The sequence below is a fragment of the Urocampus carinirostris genome, chromosome 5 (genome assembly GCF_059441175.1).
Source record: "Urocampus carinirostris isolate Australia breed hairy pipefish chromosome 5, RoL_Ucar_1.0, whole genome shotgun sequence".
In the NCBI taxonomy this organism is placed as follows: domain Eukaryota; kingdom Metazoa; phylum Chordata; class Actinopteri; order Syngnathiformes; family Syngnathidae; genus Urocampus; species Urocampus carinirostris.
In genome coordinates, this window is record NC_142353.1 from 16,083,949 (window position 1) to 16,105,572 (window position 21,624).

Consider the following 21,624-nt stretch of genomic DNA (forward strand, 5'->3'; position numbering starts at 1 on the left):
ATCAATTGACAAAATTTTTCTGTTACATTTTTATTTAGCCAAAATTTTAATTGACCTAAAAAACACGAGCAAAATTTTGCAACAGTTGTTCCCTTTTCAAGACATCAAACCCAGGTTTAATGTTGTGTTAGATTCATTCATCCATTTCTACTGAGTTAACTTACATGACATACCTTTAAAAACAAGATTATTATTATTTGTCAAGTTAACAAAACAGAATACAAAATCCTGATGAACATCTGTCCTGCTGTCCAATATAATTCCCAAGTGCTTCATATCCAGCCCACATATACCCGTTGACACACAAAAGAAAAGAAGGAAAATTACAGCCTTTTCGTGCGATGTTTGTCAGATTTAAAAAAAATGTGTCACTGAGTATGTTGACACTATCGCATGAGGTTTCAGCTATATTAGTTTGACTATTTAGTCAGCACAACATTACTTTGGCAATGACTTTATCAATTTAGTTTTTATAAATCCACCTAATATTTATTGACATATTTGAACAAAGTACTCACTGTTTGTGTCCACTTGATCTTTCACTAATTCCATTAATTGGGTACTTTCCCAGTCATGATTCAAAGAGTCCTCGAGTCTGACATGTTATCAGAATACCAGCAAAAGCCAGTTAGATTCGGTCTTAACAAAGTTCTATTTGTGATTCTTTGCAATTTAAGTTTCAGTTTCCATTTTGTCAAATCCACGCACGCCTCTTTCATATAAGAGAGGCGCTAGACATTTCTTTGTTGCCTTTTGGAAGGAGAATGCTCTCCTAAACAATTGATTTTGAGTGCAATCTGTTTTATTTTATTTTGTAACTTTGTAATAAATGTCCTCAACTAAACTGCTCTCTCCAGCTAATTCTTTCCTTCGTCTAAATACTTGGACCAAATCCCAGAAGTTGAAAACACAGCGAGACAAAGACTGTCTATACCAACAGGTTGTATATTTTCAATATAAAACTAAAAGGACACTTTACACCTAAAAGACAGGTTTCCTCTGTTTTCTGAAATAAAATGCAATTGGCTATTTAGAGGGACAATGTGTGAAATATACAAACTACGGAGTCACAAAGTGACTAAAATGAACCATCTTACTACTTATTTTCTTGTCCAGTCTTTTCGTTTTGTTATTTGGGGGTACTTGTAGCAGCAAGATGTGGGACAGTTTATTCAGCTCCCTCTAAGTGAGCTTCAAGTAATGTAAAACAAATGCAAATTTCTCGACCTACGAGTATTTAAACAAATGTATGTTTATCTGAAAATGTATTTTTGCGTTTATTTTAATCCATATTGTTTTTTTTTTTATTGAATAACTTTTTTTCGTTTACCTTTGGAAGGCGTTAAATATACACACTGTCCCTTTAATAACTTGTTGGTATTTGTGCTATCCAAATGCGAGACAGTTGAATTAATACATGCGACATTACAATGGCAATAGAGACACTAGTGCATGTTAATTTTCACATACATCCTGGTTGAGTAAATGCATGTGACTGCAAAATGGGCAGGTTGAGTAGCTATCAGGGGGAACCCATCTTCCACAATTTTCACAAGCTGTTGGAATTGTGTTTTTATGGTTGGATAGAGATGGACTCCTTGCTGGTGTTGCTGGCCCTTCTTTCTCATAAGAGTGGATTATTTGCAAGGGGAGTTGTTCCTCTTCACAGTCTTCTGTCTGGTTGTGGACCTCGTTCACATGGTGAATATATGCCTGACTAAGAGCCAAGGTGAGGATGCCCGTCTTCTCCTTGTAGAAGCGAAGTTCGATTCCTCGACGACGGGCCAGAAGAAGCTCCTGCTGCACCACTTGAAGCTCCTTCCCCAGCCGACCAGGTGACATCTGCTCTCGCCCTAGCCAGTCCAGTGCCATGCTGCTTCGCATATACTCATCAAGACCACGCTTTGTGTAATAGGCCATTACGCTCTGGTTGAGAAAATATTGCAGGTTTCCAGTACAAACCGGTATATTGCTGTACTTTTTTTTTTTTTGCTTTGTACCTACCTGACGTGAAAATTGCCTTTCTCTCAGAGCTTTCAGTGTTCCATTCCAGTGCAGCAACTGGAAAACTGTCATCATCTCCTATAGTTGTGCCACACAAAGTGAAACATACAGGCAGCTCTGTTATGCCTTATATGGGAGCATTTTAAAGGGATAGGTTATCAAATTGATCTTTGCTGCTAAATGTCATTGCACTACTTTCCATTGCACGTTGTAACAATGCACTATTTTCATTGCACTATTGTTACAGAAGAAAATTGCACTTACAACTTGGGCCAGTCTCCATGCACTACCTTGCAAATATCTTGAATTATTTCTCCGGGCATTTTTTTTCATTTAAGTTTTCTGTCTTCGATCTTTATTATCCTGTTTATCCTGGTGTGCCATGTTTAATCTTATAGCAAATGATGTTAACGATGTTGTTATCAATTACAATAAAGGCTATTCTTTTCTTCTTCTATTCTGTTCTGTTTTAAAATGCTAATGTTTCATTTTATAACAGATATTCACTTTAGGTCATAATAAAGACTTGTAACGGTTAAGTAAATTTTATATGTAAACTGAAAATAATATATATTTACAATATGTAACTTTTTTCTAGTCAAACAATAAAAATGTTACCCAGAATAGTGCTTGTTTTTTAAAAATTGAGTATTTTTTTCTTTATCTACTTAATTCTAAGAAAAAAATGAAAGTGAAAAAAAGATTTATCACGAGAAAAACATTCTGGCAATATCAGAAGAATATTTATTTTATTTGGAATGCTTATAATTTTACTGTTCTGTTTTTTTTTTGTCATAAATATTTTTTGTCTTGGTCTTTTACTTTTAAATGGTTATCAATTACAATTAAAAACGTCAACAATTAAGATAATAATTTTAAAAAATGTTCATCATTATTATGAGCATTATCATTACCGTCAATATTATCATCATTAACATCATACATTTTCTTGTTACTTTAATATCCTTAAACCCAAAAGGTTTTCTGATGGTTATAGGTACTGGGACGAAAAATGTGTACATCATAAAAAGGGATGGGAACCACCGTCATACAAGATATTCATCAACAATGCAAATGTACTCATTTAAGTTTGTTGCTAACAAGTGACTGATGATGTGTTACCTATAGTACCCTAAAGTAGACCAAATATGGCAGACTGTTCTCTGAACACAGTATTTGTTTATCTTCAATGTTGTACCCAGAAAGTACTGCTCCAGTTACGTTGACATTTGCAGCACTGTATTTTGCAGACTATAAGGCGCACTCAAAAACAATAATCGGCCAGAAATTCGGTTGTGTTTCTTACAATCCGATGCACCTTATAGACGGGAAATGTAGCCAATAACATCAGAAATGCCTAATTACAATGAGATGCTTCAACATAGAGTAACCATCTATAAATGAATCAAACCAGATTTTGTAATACTTATGTTCCAAGATATTTTTTTGTACAACCCTCGCCCTTTTTGTAGCTCGAATTTCATGGGCCTTATACTCCAGTGATCTTAATATATGAAAAAAAATCTCATATTTTGAGGAATATTTTGAGAGTGTCCAGAAAATACGGTATATGCCATGAGACCATACATTGGAATGGATGGATGGATGGATGGAAGAAAGGAACAAAGGTACAAAGGAATGAAGGTAGGAAGAAACAAAGGAAGAAAAAAAGGTAGAAAGAAATGTAGAAAGGTAGAAAGCAAGAAAGCAACAAATCAAGAAAGAACGAAAACAAGAAAGAAAACAAGAAAGCACGAAAGCACAAAAGCAAAAACGTACAGGTGTACATGTTCAACTCAGAGCTAAAACTTTAACTTAAGACAGCCCTAACATTATACACATTGTAATTACATATCATGTCACCTTACAGTTGATCTATTATATTTGCAATGTTGAATACAATGGAGTCCATTTATATTCACATAATTTCACTCTGTGCACGTTTTTTTATGCAACTAAAATTATCCCAAATTGATTCAATTTTTTAGCCTTATAATAATGCACACAACACCCCATGATAACAATGCAACAAAATGTATCGGAGAGAGTTTTGCAAAAGTATTAAAACTAAAACAATTTAGAAACCCATATTTTGATGTATATACAGCCTTTGCAAAAGTGAAACACTGTGAATACTTCCTGGATGCACTGTAGATTCAAATGAACTTTTTCTACAAATTATTGTACTGTTGAAAGTCATGGCAAAACAGAGTGCCTGCAAGTGAAGAGCCTTGAGTGAAATTCACCGTAGGCTTGCATAATGTGGGCATGAACGTGTGCGAACAAATGAAGTTATGAACATGTGTGAACTTTAGCTTCAGTTTAGCTGGAATGATAATGAATACATTTTCTTGGGATCAACCTCAATCTGCTTTGTTGGTTATTTCCAAAGAGGTTCGATCCTATGACCTCAGAACTAACGCGCTATTTACTCAGTATACCTGAAACTCCAGCATGGTCTTTCCCATGTAAGAGTGGAGAAGCCGACTGTATGTTCCGACATGCGTGTTAGAATCATTTGCATCTTCTAGGGAAACCTAGTAATAAACAACACAAACAATTTTAAAAAGGTTAATGGACATTTTCTCCTTAGTGGCTTTCTGCTTGTAGCAGGGTAACATTAAAAATGCTGCAGCTTACATTACAGTCTAAGGTGGCCTGCTGCAGACTCTGAGCAATAAACTCAGGGCAGATGCGTCGACAGGGCAGCTCATTGACTAGGGAGTTTATCAGGGCCACTCGGGCGGCATCTCGTCTGGCCTCGGCCTGAGTTTTGCACAGCTGGGGATGAGAATGTTAGTGTGGAAAGAAAAATTAATTTACTTAGCATATTCTTTTTGATATGTTTCCATTTTACAATTCACTGGAGATAATCACTGGTTCTGATCTCAAATCATAAAAGAAGGACAGTCACAGATAGTGTTGGAGTCAAAATGGTCTTTTGAGAGAGACCACAGGATACAAAACAATGTTTGTTGGAAGCAGTATCATGCACGTGAGACAGTTCCTCACCTATACACATGAAAATATAACATTAGAGGATATATTAGTTATATTTATTCAGTGTTAAAGTTCTTTCTCATTCAACTTTATCATTTCTGGGATTTTATTCTGGGATCTATTATTTAGAGACATGATTTGCTTGTTGCATAACATTTAATGGGTTATCTGGTTTGGTGACCGACGATTAGGGTGAAATAAATAAATAACCAATCACTAGTTCTACTGGCTGATCATTTCACTAATTTAATTTCTTTTCTCATTTTACTACATTTAAAAATTGTTCATTGAACAAAAAAAACCCAAAAGATATTAAATAAACGAGTTAAAATGGGCTAAATTATTTACAATCGTTAATGGTCAAATTATTTGGTTCCTTTTAAATACATTTTTCAAGTTTTATTACAAACAATTCTTTAAATAAATCTTATTATTTACTTTAACAAGAACTTTAAAATGAACATAAGTATGGTTACATTACAGTTAGAAGTGTATACATCAATATTTTCCCTCCTTTAGTAGTTTCTCTTTTTTTTGGTAAAATGTATGCAATACACATATGGTAGTTAAGGTGATTGTGATTTTAATTTGAAAAGGTGTCAAGATGGTTGACTTTGAACCGTGTTGTGGTATTAATAAACTTAATGGAAAACATTGCAATGCACTCTTAGTAGAAATGATTGCATCTAATGTCTATTTATTATTAAACATTGAAATAAACTTTAGAATAATCATGACTATTAGCATCATCTTCAGAACACTGATTTACAAACGTCCGAAACATTCCAAAAGGGATACTGTACTTAAAACCATACAATACTATACTTGGACAGAAGTCCAAATGCTGGCATATGCTGCAGGGCGCTAATAAAGAGTCAGCGAGCTGAAAATAGCCCATGGGCTATAGTTTTGTCGATTTATGAGTAAATACATTCAATTATTTCAGTCCCTTATGTTCAATGTTTTTAACGTTCATGAGAAATGAATACAGGAAAAAAGATTCACCCAGAGTCGAAGTAAACGGGAGTAATTCAAACTAATAGAGAATTCATTAAAACACTTTTAGCATAGTATATTTTATTGTGATTTATCTCTAATGGGGTAAAACAAATATTTATCTCGGCACTCAATAATTTAACCATAACTACTTGCAACACTTGTCTTCAGTCATGTTAATAAAGGGACATTGTGTATTATTTAATGTGTCATAGAGGTACAAAAGAACTTTCATCAAATAAAAACTTTGCTTTGAGTACTAGGCAATATGCATGAACTATAACGCCAATGTAATTTTTATTAGGTCGAGAAATTTGTATTTCTTTTACACTGTGGAATCCCCACTTAGATCACCACCATGTTCTGCCGGCATCCTGCCCCAATGCTCTGCCCTATATTACTGGCCCTCGCTCGTACCAGACAACACAGTGCCATCTAAAGGTCAAATATTACACATTGGGGCTTTAAATGGAATACCATAATGGTAAATGCAAGTCGTCATACCACATATTGTTATACTTAATATAGCAGTCTATTGCCAGACCTTATAGTTACCAAAACAGCTTCCTCCCGGCAGTGTGACATAGCAGACAAATGGCGGACCAGGAGAAACAGCAGATTCGTACAGGAGCAGGGATTCATTCTGGCCCGCTCCATTTCCTGCAGAAACATCTGATCCAGTGGAGGAGCCCTTCATCAGACCTACTTGCTTTCGCTCCCAGAAGTCATGGAGCATGGCTACTACATTGACTGGACACAGGTAATTAAAGAGAGAAAATGTATGCAGTGCCGGTAACATATCTTGCTTCTTTGATTGAAATATTATCATGAAAATGACATGATCTAAAAAAAATATTTCAAAAGTAACATGTAATTATCAGGTTGTAATTGATAAGAGGTTAAATTAGGCTCACTTAACCACTCAATATCATGCCAGTGAGAAAACTATTTTTCTAAAACATTACGCCTCTTGAAATATTTTCGGAACCAATCCGCGAGGGTACTCGGCTGGTCTCACACCATTGGAGACCCTTGAGAAATAACAAAAAAGACTTGGGGCTACATAGCTGAATCGAAGCTTGGATGACCTCCTTTTGATTGTCGGAAGCATGAACCACTACATTTTGAGGGCAATTTTCCAACATCGGTTCATGAACTCAAGCTTTATTGCATTTGGGTTCTGTTTTATTTATGACTAAGTTGACTTCTGCATTCCAAAATGGCCTATTGGAAATCCAACTTGACTCAGCAATGCTTTGACACATTTTAAAAGGCCATTAAAGCTTAAAAACTTTCCAATGTTGCAGAATTAAAGCAATTTTCGAGGTAGCATGGGTCAAAATATGTCGAATGGGATGCAAGTGACTCATTGCTAGTTATCAAAATGCTTTTTATTGACAAGTCAAACAAATTCCAACAGGTACAACAGAACAGCCAAAGAATTCAATCAAGTGTTGAGCAGGAAATGATCAGTCAGATGTCCGTCCAAATTGATTACAGCAAGTTCCCATATTGTGTTACTATAGCTGATATTGACCTAGAAAATTGACTAATTTGAAAACTAACCATGCATACTTTAAGTCTTAAGCACAATAATTAATTTGTTGTTGCTTTAAAATACTCCTAATAGTTCTCAAACAGCATGACATAATTTAACAAACAATACCTAGTTGAAAAATCCGATAGATATTTATGGACTATAATTTATCTAGCATGTTAATGCCACCTTTGTTTAGAACACAAGAGTTTCCAAAATTATAACTAATGCACACGTAAACCGAAAATTGTATTTATATGTTGAAAATAGACTTACAATCTTTAGGGTTCGTCTCAATGTTGTTGTGGGACAAGTAGGACATGATAGTATCCTCATCTTCTAGTTTATTCATCCTCATTCAGATTGCTTTAAAAAAATATCAAAGTCCACTTGTGTCATGCACCTGCTTGTGGCTTCTCTGCCATCTTAATGCAGGATGGTAACATGGCAGGGAAACAACTCAAAATTCAACGAATGTTACTCTTTTCTTCTCCCCCGCCTCCTTCGATTTTGGGTCCACCCAGCCTCCCTATAGTTTTTTTTGTTTGAAGCAGACCACCTTTGTCACTCCGACTGCCAATTAGCTGAGAGGGCCTCATGCTCTCGCTCAACGCAGAGGTGCAGCCCTGGAATGCTGCGCCCCTCCCATCAGGCTGTGCAGATGGCTAATCTCTGAGCAGTCTTTGAAAGTGGCACAAAATTGCCAAGTTGAACACAAGAACTTCATGTTATAAGGGCAGTATATATATACATACACATATATACACACATGGCTTGACCACACCCTATTTGAATGTTGCTAATTTAGTTTACCAAGTGTGGGAAGGGGGCATTGTTAAGTGGGTCGGGGAGCGCAGCAAAACCTTTGCCTCACAGGTTTTTGAGCCCACTGAGCTCAGGGTCTGATCTCCATTCATCCTCTTGGAGATGAATAGCCTTTGTTCAAGTTGGAATTCGCCCTCTTACTGAATACCTCTGACAAAAATGGACCAAATTCTGAGAAACCACCCGCTCAACTGCCGGATTACATTTGAAATCAGTGACAACTCCTTGGCTTGTTTTGGACTTTTGATTGATCATATTTTATAGAACAAGCAAACGTTTCTTTAGATGGATGAACACCGAATGCAAACTTATTCCCAGAAAGAGTCGCCCTCCAAACTCGACTTAATGTTGTTTGCATTCTCTCTTCTAGATTTGGTCACCAAATTCGCTTCCCCCTTCTGCAGACGTCTCCTCTGTGCCAATTTCTGTTGTTTGGTGAGCTGCCTGCGCACCTTCTGACGGACCACATCCTGGAATTCACAACCACAACCACCGGTCACGGACTACTCAACTAAAGAGACACTCAAAGATGTTATGCAGTTATGCAGGCAACAAAAAGTCACAATTTTCTAGACGTTGGCTCGACTTCGGACTTACTGGTGGGATGGTCGAGCAGGTTCCCGCGCTGCCCATTGTTGCTTCGCTGTCCGTCCTCCTCCTTCTGTGTTCTGCCATCTGTGGTAGGCTGTCTGAGTCCCTGCAAGATGACACATGTGTATTTTCAAATTAGAATTGTCTTTGTCGTTGATAACAAAATAGTGAAAATTGTTTGCACCAAGATTAGACATGGCACTCTAGGATAAACACAGAATAAAGACTTAAGAGGAAAATAAGATAAAAAGAATGTCAGGATAAATAGTCACTTAGAGAATCACAATATTTACCGGACCGCAGATTTTTTGGACGGATAATAATAACAATAAAACAAAATACACGTCAGTTGAAGGTCCAAACATGGATTGATAATCGATCACCTAGAGCCACACTAAGATATTCAGAGCTAACACTACTCTTCGAGGGTGCGTTAACGAAGAGTTTACTACGTACATATAAATGTAAAAAAAAGGAATATCAAAATAGTAACTATTTTTTGAGTGATTTTTGTAGGACACAGCAATAAATTAATTTTATTCCATTGGAATATTGTTTTCCTCATTCTACTATATTTTAAACTGAATCCTCTACAAAAAAGAGAAGAATAATGCATTCAATCAGAAAACCTATGGAGGAATCATTTTCATGTTATTCAGAACAGAAAAATATTCAACCTAGGCAAAACTATTATCTGCGATTTAAAACATTTTCTATAATTTGTAGGGCATTTTACTACAGAAAACATAAAAGGTAAACAAAATTGTCTGATAAACAAGTTACTAAAAAATTTGTTAAAAAAAAATCAAAATCAAAATACAGCTTAATTGATCTTTATATCACCCTTATGTAAAAGAAGAAAATTACAATTAGCAAAATTACCATGATAGAATAATTTCTTATTTTAATATTTTTATAATTGTCAAAAAGTAAAATACAAAAACAAGTAAAACTAACAACTATCTGCCATATAACACATATTCTCAATTTTGGGGGGCATTTTACTATGGAATACATGTTAAAATGAAAAATATATTAAAAAAAAAACAACCCTGAAAAACAAACAACCCCGCCCAAAAATAGAAAAATGAAAACATAGTTTTATCATCTATTAATCAGAAGAATCACGAAAAACTGCAGCACACCCGATAAAACAAAAAAGACACACAGATTCTGAAAGGTTGAAGTTCCATTATGATTACCTGAAAGGTTTAAACTCTTTGTTCAGTGCAGAAAGGTCCGACAATTCGGGAATCTCATTGTCCAGCTCTTCCTCAAAGTCGTTCCTGGCCTCTTCATCAGTATTTCTTTCCTCTGCTTCTATATTTCTTTTACTCGGCTCCTCTTCCTTTTCACTCTCCTCTTCATTCTGCGTGTCTACGTTTTTGTTGCTGACCTTGAGACCCTCCAGTTCCAAGATTGCATTATTGAAGTCAATCTCATCCACTTCAGTTTTAAATTCCTCAGCCAGTTCCTCTTCATTGCTGTCCTCTCCCTCATCATCTTGTTCTCCTTCAGGTCCTGCCGGATGAAGCATCGCAGCATCTTCCTCCAGATCCTTGGTGAAACCACTTGCTGAGACCTCAACATCGAGAGAACATGCACGTCTATAAAAAAGAAACAAAATTCAAACGTTTGAAATGCGCAGTTTTCCTGACTTGTAATGAACTCGTGATCCAAAGTAATTGGACAGAGCAAAATGTTTGACAAACCGAACGTTTTAAATTTTCATTTACATAATGGTCTTCAATTAACAAGGTCATATTCACCTTGGAGATGGACAAGCATCAATAATGTGTATTAGTATTGGACTGGTACTATACTTCTTAGGTATCAGTACTCATAATAACATTTATTTATCTAAAGTAGGGATGGCTGCGAACAAGTTATATGCAGTACCTGCATTCTCTTATTGTGACCGCTTTAGGAGAATCACTAATGAATTTAGATGGAAAAGGACATAAAATTGTATTTTCTGAACTAAAAGGCTGACCTAAAAACCACAGAAATTTGGAAGTGGCCTCAAAACACAGTGTGCTGTATATAACGCAGAATATGGCGGAAAAAACTGGAAATGCATGCAGTAATTATTGATATACATTTCCACACAAGGTTTTACAGTAATATGGTATTTGATCAATGATTAATCAAATCGATAAACATTGCTGACCTAAATTGCAAATTGAATGCAACGGGAATCGAACCCGAGTAGTGGCGGAGAGGGCGGCGACAATTTTCCACTAGATCACCAGTGGTACAGACAACATATTTCAAGGCATTAGAGCTTATCTTATTATCACACTTATTACTGACACTGAAGAAATTACCAATTTTGCGTTGATTTTCACCTAAAACTAACTGTTTTTTCGGAGGCATACTTAACCTTCACTCGACAACAACCACCACAACAATGACGTCATCTCGAAGCAACGAGATCTAGTTTGCCGAGATCGGCGTGCAGACGGAAACTCCAACCGTGAGACCAAAACAACAATGGCGGATCTGCCTGACGAAAAATTTGGAGTGCGGTAAATCTTTGTTTAAAAAAAAGTAATCGGGTAATAATGACAATTTTGTCTCAAAAAAGTTGCGTCCCGGGGACGCACGTTGATTTGACAACGTGCGTCCCCAGCAAAAGAGATGCGTCTAGGATGCAGGGACGCGGGCAAACAAAACACTGAAGTAGTACTACAACTTTACAACCCGATCCAATGCACTTACTTGCATTGATTAATGTGCTTAGTGGCTCATAAATTGCGTAACAAGAAGAATCGAAGAGCTAACTATTACCAACGATTTTGCCAATCGATTTTTATCAATATTATCGATTTGTTGTTGCAGCCCTAACAGAGACCCCTCGCTAATTTGCGCTTCAGTTATCGCTGTTTTACTCCTTTGCGGATTTAGAATTAAATTGTCTTTGATATCAACGCATTGTTCATAGTGGTCAGAGAGAGCTCACAGCAAGTGCTGCACGGAATAGGTTGTATCCGAGTGTATTGGGTGGGCGTGATTGTCTGCTTGTGCGACTTTGATAGGCTGATGTATGCCGTCACTCAAACACGAGGCGGGCGCTCAAGTCAATGCCTCCAAACCAAAACAAGCTGGGAAGCATAGCAACCGCAAGCTTTTAGTGTTTCTTTTCATCGAAAAGAAAATCATCAATTAAATCAAATTCTGAGGAAAGTCAGAAGAGCGCCACAACATGGTAATCGCTTCCAGAAGCGACGAGGCGGCATCAGGGGAAGGCAGGAGTGGTGCTGCTGGTCTGGCCTACTGCTAACTGCTAAGCTAACGACAACATCAAGCCACCGCTGCGGACCCGGCATCTTGCCATCAACAGGTCCATTAGCCATTAAACCGATGACCCGGCATTTTGTTGGATGGATTTATTTGAATGATTGCGAAGATCTGGCCGAATTAGAGGACACTCAATGCTAGCGCGCAGCTAGCTAGGCATTTTGTAAACTGCTTACTCCATTTTAATTTTGTATACGGACAAGAAAAAACATTTATTCAACTTCAATTATGTGTTGTGTGGTATTTGTAGATTTATAATTGTTGTTTTGTTCCAAAAATGTAAGTTTAACCCTTTTGGCAGCCTGGATTTTCACTTTTTGCGGGTGGTTCCACTCCCCATAAACTGCAAAACCGAGGGATCTCTTAATTTTGTAATAGATCCGCCTTACTTTGAAGCCTCAATAATATTTGTGATTTGTAATTTTTCGAAAGGAGACATTTCTACTCAAAAGTAGTAATTGTATAGCTATTTAGTATAAGTAACTACTCGAAAGCTTGATCTGGTAATGAAAAGAACGTGACAAAAAAAGTGTTGTCAATCAACTAAATTAGGGCAACATATAACAGTTATTTTAATAAATCGATCGATTATTCTTCCGATTTCTCTATGAATCGGCTGATTATTGTTCCAATTTCTCGATGAATCGGACGATTATTCTTCCGATTTCTCGATGAATCGGACGATTATTCTTCCGATTTCTCGATGAATCGGACGATTATTCTTTACGATTTCTTGGTGAATCGGACGATTATTCTTCCGATTTCTCGATGAATCCGACGATTATTCTTCCGATTTCTCGATGAATCGGACGATTATTCTTCCGATTTCTCGATGAATCGGACGATTATTCACCTGATTTCTCAATGAATCGGTCGATTATTCTTCCGATTTCTCGATGAATCGGTCGATTATTCTTTCGATTTCTCGATGAATCAGGTTTTAAAAATCACATTATTAATTTCATTTTACATTTAAATACTGAAGTTTCAGACAGGAAAATAGTGCACAAAATAACAGACTACCCTATAAAAATTATATAAAACAATAAAAAAAATTCCAGGTGTTTAAGATGATAATAAAGAGTAAAATACTTTAAAAAAATGGTCTTGAGCCGCCCTCTGCTGGACCAAAGTGGTACTACAACCCTACGACTTCTCAACAAGATCCAATGCACTTATTTATATTGATTTAATGAGCTTTTTACTGATTTGCTGTTGCGGTCCTTATGACAATGATAGACTGCTGTATGACACACTCTTTTGGGTGTTGCGTTAAAATCCCAGGTGAGATATTACCTGATATCTTTAAAGGTTGGGAACAGCTCGCTCTCATAGTTATATCGCTTTGCGAAGAAATCTCTTATGCATTTGACATCTCGATCAAAATACCTAAAAAGACAAGAGAAGGATTTCTTGAACCACCCATTCAGTTTCTCGTTGGCATTTTTGCACGCACAATAACTTACCATTCTGCATTAGGGTGTGACGTGGATACCATTTGAGGGAAGTCGATCATGGTTATATGATCCTGGTCGTCTAGCATCAGGTTGAACTCATTGAAATCTCCATGAATCAGGCCGTGGTTGGCCAGCTTGACAATGAGTTCCATGAACTCGCTGTAAAGGGCGGGTGGATCTTGCAACTCGTGCACTTGACACCTTGTGGATGGACACTAGTCATTAAAAGAGCCGCAATAAGAAGTGAAGTAATTACAGAAATGCCTGCTTATTTACAATGGATATCCATTGATGAGCTCCATTACTACAGCATGTCTGTTGTAGTCAACAGGCTTGGGTACAGGGAAGCCCCGGTCATAGAGTGCCTGAGGAAAGTAGCAATATATAAGTATTAAAAATCTCTATTGTACACTGATGAGTATCCATATCCCTCTTAATGTGACTAACACAAAAACCAAGACAGTATTTGCATTACCTTCATGTAGGCATACTCCTTCATGGCAGAGAGTCGTGAGAGATAGAGCCAAGACATGTTCTTCCTGTGTTTATGGTAATCTCGCTTATTCTTCAGATTTCTGAAAGAGGTCCGTCCCAATCTGTGTAGCTTCAGAGCATACTGCTCCCCATCTTGATTTGCCACAATATAAATATCTGAAAAAAAAGGGACACTCAATGAACACTGTAGTTAGACCAGACATGTCAGACATGGTTCGTTTGGATGATTCAATATGGCTTGCCATAAATATCCGAGTGTGTCATAAAAGAAGGGAGTCTCGAGGTCATTTCTATTAAAAGTTATGATTTTAGAAATAAATGCAAACCAAATGCTCCCTCCGGCTGCTAAGAGTAGTAAAGGATATACTTTCAGGTTTAGTAGGCCCGCCCGAGTGGTTTGATCTGATGTAGTCTTTCCTTTTTTTCATATGCACTGCTTATTTTGAATTTCTTTTGTCCATTTCAAATCATTATGATAATTGAGGCAAAATTATATTTTTTCATAGCTCCCACTAGAGTTTGTGTAGAGTGGTGAGTGGGTTCAGGTGTAAAAGTACATTCACTAAACTGTTAAAATAGACCAGTTAACGCATTTAATGCCAACACATTTTTCCCCCTAATGATTGTGAATAAATGTGTTGCGCTAAGAAAAATTCCCTTGTCATCCTTGGTTATTGTATGGGTAGGCTACTAAACTTGGCTGGATAATAAAGCATAATACAAGTGTCTGAAACTCGTGACAAAAAGTTACAAGACACCAGGGCAGACAATTTTGAAAGGTTGCCTGCCCCATCTTTTCACAACTTGAAACACAATAACACGACTAATCGCTAAAAATCCATTGTTGCAAAGTACTAAGGATTGATAATTAGAATATATAACAGAACACTTTAAAATTACGTTTATTATAAATCTTCTTATAACATTCATTGCATGTATATGACATCACTGTTTTCCATCTGCCATCAGTATGTACCTGTATTAACTCATCTTCATTCAGGCAATGTTTGCGTTGAGTCGTCTGCTGCAAGCCACGTGAACTCTTCTTTCCACAATCCTTTTAATGTACGTTTACGTTTTGTAGCGTCATAAATTTTTCTTTTGAATCTTTCTTCTGGGGCTGAGGTTTTGGCTTGATTCCTAACCACTTATCTATTTTTCTGTGTTCTCTATGCGTCTACTATGGAAAATGATATGCAAATGAAAGTCCGGAAGCACGAAGTTATTCGATGCAGTCTTCTGATCGGCTGCAGAGTATGCAAATTGCTAAACGAACCGAAATTCCAAAATTTCCAAACCGAACGAAGATTTCAAAATCGCAATGAAACAAACGTTTGATTTGAAAAAATATCTTTTGCTTTCCCCCCCTCGAAAAAGTTGTCAGCCGCCCGTGCGGAGACATTTTGTAAGTTGGACGCTCCACGTAAAAGATGCACGCCCTGGGCATCTGGGCAGACGTCATTTCAGACACTGATAATACTGAGAAACGACAGTGATCTAAAAATTTTAAGTTGCATTCTTTTAATGTTCCAGCCCTCTTCAAAACAGAACGTCTGGATTTGGCCCCTGAGCCAAACTGATTTTGACATTCCACATTTAGACAATACTGTTAATATTTCTGTTCATTACATTACAGTATATGAGAGAACGAGTGAAATATCCATAAATAATGTAATTGATATTAACAAAATTAACAAACATGGCATTCTGCTTAAAAAACACACACGACTTGACATGCTCTAACATCTGACTCCTATCAAATTACTATGGGCAACATATAAATGTAGACCCTTGATAAAATATCAACTGTACACTAAATAATATGTAAAACTTACCTGACTCTTTCCCTACACCCATTTGGTTACCAACTGAAGCAATAACATCTCTGGAAGACAAGGTTTTGAGAGCTAGGTAGTCATATCCCCCATAGCTCAACCTGTATCCTTGCACAGCTGGAATTGAATACAAAACACATTAGAACAAAACATAGGATATTCTCTTTTTTTACCCCCCCAAAAAACGAAACCAATTCTCAAGTAAAAGTTAGAATCGCTAAGAAAGCTTACTTTTGGCGCGTTCGTACGCCACAAGTTTATGTTTGACAAGCTCTCTGAGGATCTTGTTGCAGCCGCCGTGTTTGAGGCTCGCAATGGAAGAGAGGAGACTCACTGGAACAATTTCATGGTTTTTCATCCCCATCTCAACCTACAAGAAGAGATGTGTTAAAGAGACACTGTAAGATTTGAACATGAGATGTTGCTGTATTGTGTAGTGCGAAGAAAAATGAGTGCTACAAAGCATGAGGAGGAATCCAAATTGAGGCACCTCAAAGTGACAAAACTGCATTATTTTTTAGCCCAGCCTTTTATAAGGTTTTGGGTTTTTGGGTACCGTAGACGCAAAATGTAGAAACTTGTGTCAGCTCCCTCTAGGTATGGCACATCTTATGTAAAATACATAAACTTTTTTTTTTACTTACAAATGTTTATTAAAAAAAAAAATAACATTTGTTATTTCATGTAATTTTGCTTATTATTCGAATCAACATTGTCTCCTAAACAAATTAACCACTGGAAGGGGCTAAATCAGGGGTCGGGAACGTATGGCTTGTGGGCCATGTATAGCTCAGAGATAAAATGGAAATTGCACAATTATTTAATGTACTGTTCCATGCGAAGCCAATCGTAACACAGGCAAAGCCAAGGCGATGTGACTGGTAGTGGGGTCCATCGAATGTATATAAAACAAACTTTTAACAACAGTTTACAGTCAAGATGCCACGGCAACAGACCCTGTTTTGGATGTAACTCGCTGTGTTAATATTTTTTTATGTCATCCTGGAAGAGGGATTTCCTCATGTGTGGTCCATTCTCAAGGTTACTGCTTTTAACTAATGTTGAGATTTTGAGTTTTTCCTTGCCTTCATGTAGGTTTTAGATCAGGGTATGGTGTGATCATAGTCTGTAGTTTGCAATAATCTGTGGTCTGTTCAGCCCTTTGACGCTCCTAGTGATAAAAGGCTATGCAAATAAACATGACTTGACTTAAATATTCCTGTATATGGAAGCTCACTAAGCATACTGTTCATTGTTGAGTTACTTTATTATGAAAAGCTACAAAAGAAACTTTATATGCTCAGAAATTCTTGCAAAGCACCTAGAGCGATTTGATTGGGTGAGTTGTAGGAATTGGTGGAGCTATACAGAGGGCAGGACGCGTGCACTCCTTCTCTTCGCCCAGCGTCATCTGCACTGAAGGTAATATGTTGGTATTTTGTGACATTTTTACAAACAAACTTTGCTTGCACAGAGTTTTGAAACCAATATTTAGGAGAAAAATGACTGTCAAAACTAGGCTCAACTCTCTAAAGTAAATGCGGGAGGGAGCCAAATTTTAGGTGTACCGGTAATATTTATATTCATATGGGACCAAGGCTGTGGCATTATTATTCTTTCATAGATTTGAACAAATCATCAAACAGTGATGTGCTGAAGAATTAGCGTTTTTATGTAGAGCGATTTAGGCAGCTTTGTTGAGTTTTATCCTAAAATGTATGGTGTGGCTCTCTCAACAACAACAAAAAAACCCAAAATATTTTTGTTTTTATGGCTTTTTGGGTCAAAATGTAGACCCCTGAGCCTTACATGTGATAGTGATGATGCCGCATGTATGAAAGCAGAAGGGAGTTATGATTGTTAGTGATTGGAAAATAGTCCGTTTACCTTTTTACAAGTAAATCAGACGTGAATAAATCCAAAATATTTAGCCAATAGAATAGTCTAATTCTTTTTTTATGGATAAGAAAAAGTCCTTAAGGTATGTTTAGATGCCGCTATACCAACAGTTATGTCATTTCATAATTATTGTTTTAGGAACGCTACACATTATATAAAAAGAAGAAACAACGCTGAATTTGGGTGAATCACGGTCCCATGCATACAGGACTGTCTCAGAAAATTAGAATATTGTGATAAAGTTCTTTATTTTCTGTAATGCAATTAAAAAAACAAAAATGTCATACATTCTGGATTCATTACACATCAACTGAACTATTTCAAGCCTTTTATTATTTGAATATTGCTGATTTTGGCTTACAGCTGAAAAAAACTCAAAAATCCTATCTCAAAATATTAGAATACTTCCTCAGACCAAGTAAAAAAATAATTTTATAACAGCAAAACTAAATCAAACATTTGAAAATGTCCATTGATGCACTCAGTACTTGGTTGGGAATCCTTTTGCACGGATTACTGCATCAATCCGGCGTGGCATGGAGGCAATCAGCCTGTGGCATTGCTGAGGTGTTATTGATGCCCAGGATGCTTCGATAGCGGCCTTCAGCTCATTTGCATTTGTAGGTCTGGTGTCTTTCATCTTCTTCTTAACTATACCCCACAAATTCTCGATGGGGTTCAGGTCAGGGGAATTAGCAGGCCAATCAAGGACAGTGATGCCATGGTCAGTGCACCAGTTACTGGTGGTTTTGGCACTGTGGGCAGGTGCCAGATCATGCTGGAAAATGAAATCCTCATCTCCATAGAGCTTTTCAGCAGATGGAAGCATGTAGTGCTCTAAAATCTCTTGGTACACAGTTGCATTTACTCTGGACTTGATGAAACACAGTGGACCAACACCAGCAGCTGACATGGCTCCCCACACCATTGCTGACTGTGGGAACTTCACACTGGATTTCAAGCAACTTGGATTTTGCTCCTCTCCAGCCTTTCTCCAGACTCTGGCGCCTTGACTTCCAAATGAAATACAAAACTTGCTTTCGTCTGAAAAGAGGACTTTGGACCACTCTGCAACCGTCCAGTGCTTCTTCTCCATAGCCCAAGTCAGACGCTTCTTCCGTTGTCTTGAGTTCAGAAGTGGCTTGACCATGGGAATACGGCTATTGTAGCCCATTTCCCGGACACGTCTGTGAACTGTGGCTTTTGATACCTGGACTCCAGCTTCAGCCCACTGTCTCTGAAGCTCCCCCAAATTCTGGAAGCGGCTCTTCTTCACAATTTTGTTAAGGCTGCGGTCATCTCTCTTGGTTGTGCAGCGTTTCCGGCCACATTTTTCCCTTCCAACAGACTATTTGTGGATATGCTTTGAAACTGCACTCTGTGAACAGCCTGCTCTTTGAGAAATTTCTTTTTGTGTCTTACCCTCCTGATGGAGGGTATCAATGATGGTCCTCTGGACAGCAGTCAGATCAGCAGTCTTCCCCATACTTGTGATTTAGTTTACTGAACCAAGCTGAGTGTTTTTAAGGCTCAGGAAACCCTCGCAAGGTGTTTCGAGTTAATTAGATGATTCAGGTGATTAGTTGAATAGCCTACTTGTATACTTTTTCATGATATTCTAATATTTTGAGATAGGATTTTTGAGTTTTCTTAAGCTGTAAGCCAAATTCAGCAATATTCAAATAATAAAAGGCTTGAAATTGTTCAGTTGATATGTAATGAATCCAGAATGTATGACATTTTTGTTTTTTTAATTGCATTACAGAAAATAAAGAACTTTATCACAATATTCTAATTTTCTGAGACAGTCCTGTATATTCAGTTAGTTGTGAATTATAACAAATAAAAACATTTCAATTAATGTGTACGCCATATAAAAATGATATACATCTCGGTCACCATGTAGCAGACGACAACATGGTATCCAAATAGTCTGTCTTGTTGTGAGTAAATTGGCTCTGCGTTGTGTTTATGTTTTTAATCGTTTAATAAGATGATTCGCGACCATTTATACGGGGAGCAATTTGCTGAGTTGACAGGTATGTAGATACGATTGCCGCAAAGCAAAAACGGAGATTAGCGTCTCTTTTAGTAAAACATGTCGCTATGACTATATCAATTGAAGTGATAACAATATAATAAACCTGGCTGAAGATACTCCGATGTGAAAATAGGCAACAAAACGATCAAGAAAAAATATCTCACCGCCGTGAGCACTCGGAAATCATCTCGAGACAAGTATCTCAGCATCACCACATTCAATTTCCCCATCGTTTAGAAAACGCAGCTGTCAAGTTATGGTAGGAAATACGGGAAAAGACATGCACAATCTTTTTGTAAACACATGGGTTATAAGCGGAAGTCGGTGAAAGGAAGTGAGGTCATAATTTTGCTGCTTGAAAGTAGACAAAAGAATAATGGAGCGCCATCTTGTGGTCAAAATGCCAATATTGTTACGGTACTGCGGTTTTGAATACAACAAATTTTAGTTCGGAGTATGTTTTTTTCTTTTATTTTTTTAAATTATGAGATAAGTGTTATTCAGTGTGAAAATAAATTAAAGCAATAATGAAAAATGGGCATACACTGTGAAATTAAACACACGCGCACTCAAATTTGATTTTTAAATTGTATGAAGTTAATAAACACATACAACTCATAAGGCATAAGGTAAAGGTTACCTTAACGCTATTAAGCATAGCTCCAAATTACTTGTAATAACACATTATGACACTAGAGGGCACTGTGATACAATTTGATTCCAGTAAAAGGGTGCATTTGTCTCTAGTTTAGACAAGGGGTGTGCAAGTCGTCGGCCGCATTGGGCTACAAATTTGGCCAAAGGGGGCCGGTCCTGGAGACCTATCCTTTTTTCTCAATTGGGAATAAATATGCACACACATATCTACATGTTACGTATATCAGGTACCTGTTTTACGCATTACATTTGATAAAATTAATATCTAGTTTTGTGGTGTTAATGTACTTGTATTTCTGTAGTGTTTTTGTTACATTTATGTCGTAGTCTTTGTTTTGTATTTCTGTAATATTTTTGTAGTATTTCTGTAGTACATTTTCTGTCGTATTTTATTGTAATTCTGTAGTAGTATTTTGTAGTACTGCATTTCTGTATAATGGTATCACTCAAGTATTATTTCTGCAGTATTTCTGTAGTTTTTTTCTTTCAAAATGAAAGGAAAATTCTATATTAGATCCCTGTTTCAAATTTGAAAATGTTTTTTCTTGCTGATGCCATCTTCTGGCTTAAATTATCATTGCAGCCCCAATCAAGCTGCTTGTGCGGCGCGTGTAAGTACGTGCATTTCATAGATGCGCTTGAATAAACTCTTCTTTTTTCATCTCTTTTGGGGTTTGAGTTGGTGTTTGGACTGTATTTGAAACACACTTTTCCTCATTTTCACAATTTTCAAGCTACACTAACAGAAAACCTCAAACATGAGCATGAAATTATTCTCTATCATCTCGTGCCCCTTTCCTCGTTTCCTCCAGCCTAATGTGTTCTGTGGCCCAAACACGTTGGGTATAAGTAAGAAAAAAGCAAATAGGGTTGGTGTAAAAAAATATAAAGGATATTAGAAACTAGTTGGATATTGTTAACACATGCTTAATAAAGAAAATATTTGACTTTCAACACCCCAAACAATGCACCCTACCTTAAATCAAT

The 21,624-nt window shown here is 37.0% G+C and overlaps 2 protein-coding genes across 2 annotated transcripts; both read right to left on the bottom strand.

Moving 5' to 3' along the window:
- Positions 1-43: 43 nt before the first annotated feature.
- Positions 44-7,960, bottom strand: LOC148365584 (protein limb expression 1-like). The gene is made up of 6 exons (XM_088335969.1): positions 7,814-7,960; positions 6,545-6,750; positions 4,645-4,785; positions 4,446-4,541; positions 2,005-2,082; positions 44-1,926 (listed from the first exon to the last, which is right to left on the bottom strand). The coding sequence occupies exons 1-6, from the start codon at positions 7,893-7,895 to the stop codon at positions 1,456-1,458; spliced, it is 1,074 nt and encodes a 357-aa protein (XP_088192095.1). The 5' UTR covers positions 7,896-7,960; the 3' UTR covers positions 44-1,455.
- On the bottom strand, positions 7,374-20,297 carry riok2 (RIO kinase 2 (yeast)). The gene is made up of 10 exons (XM_088335968.1): positions 20,145-20,297; positions 16,272-16,410; positions 16,041-16,157; positions 14,186-14,361; positions 13,987-14,075; positions 13,720-13,911; positions 13,550-13,642; positions 10,156-10,560; positions 8,960-9,059; positions 7,374-8,832 (listed from the first exon to the last, which is right to left on the bottom strand). Exons 1-10 carry the CDS (start codon positions 20,208-20,210, stop codon positions 8,671-8,673), a joined length of 1,539 nt encoding a protein of 512 aa, XP_088192094.1. The 5' UTR covers positions 20,211-20,297; the 3' UTR covers positions 7,374-8,670.
- Between the last annotated feature and the right edge of the window lie 1,327 nt (positions 20,298-21,624).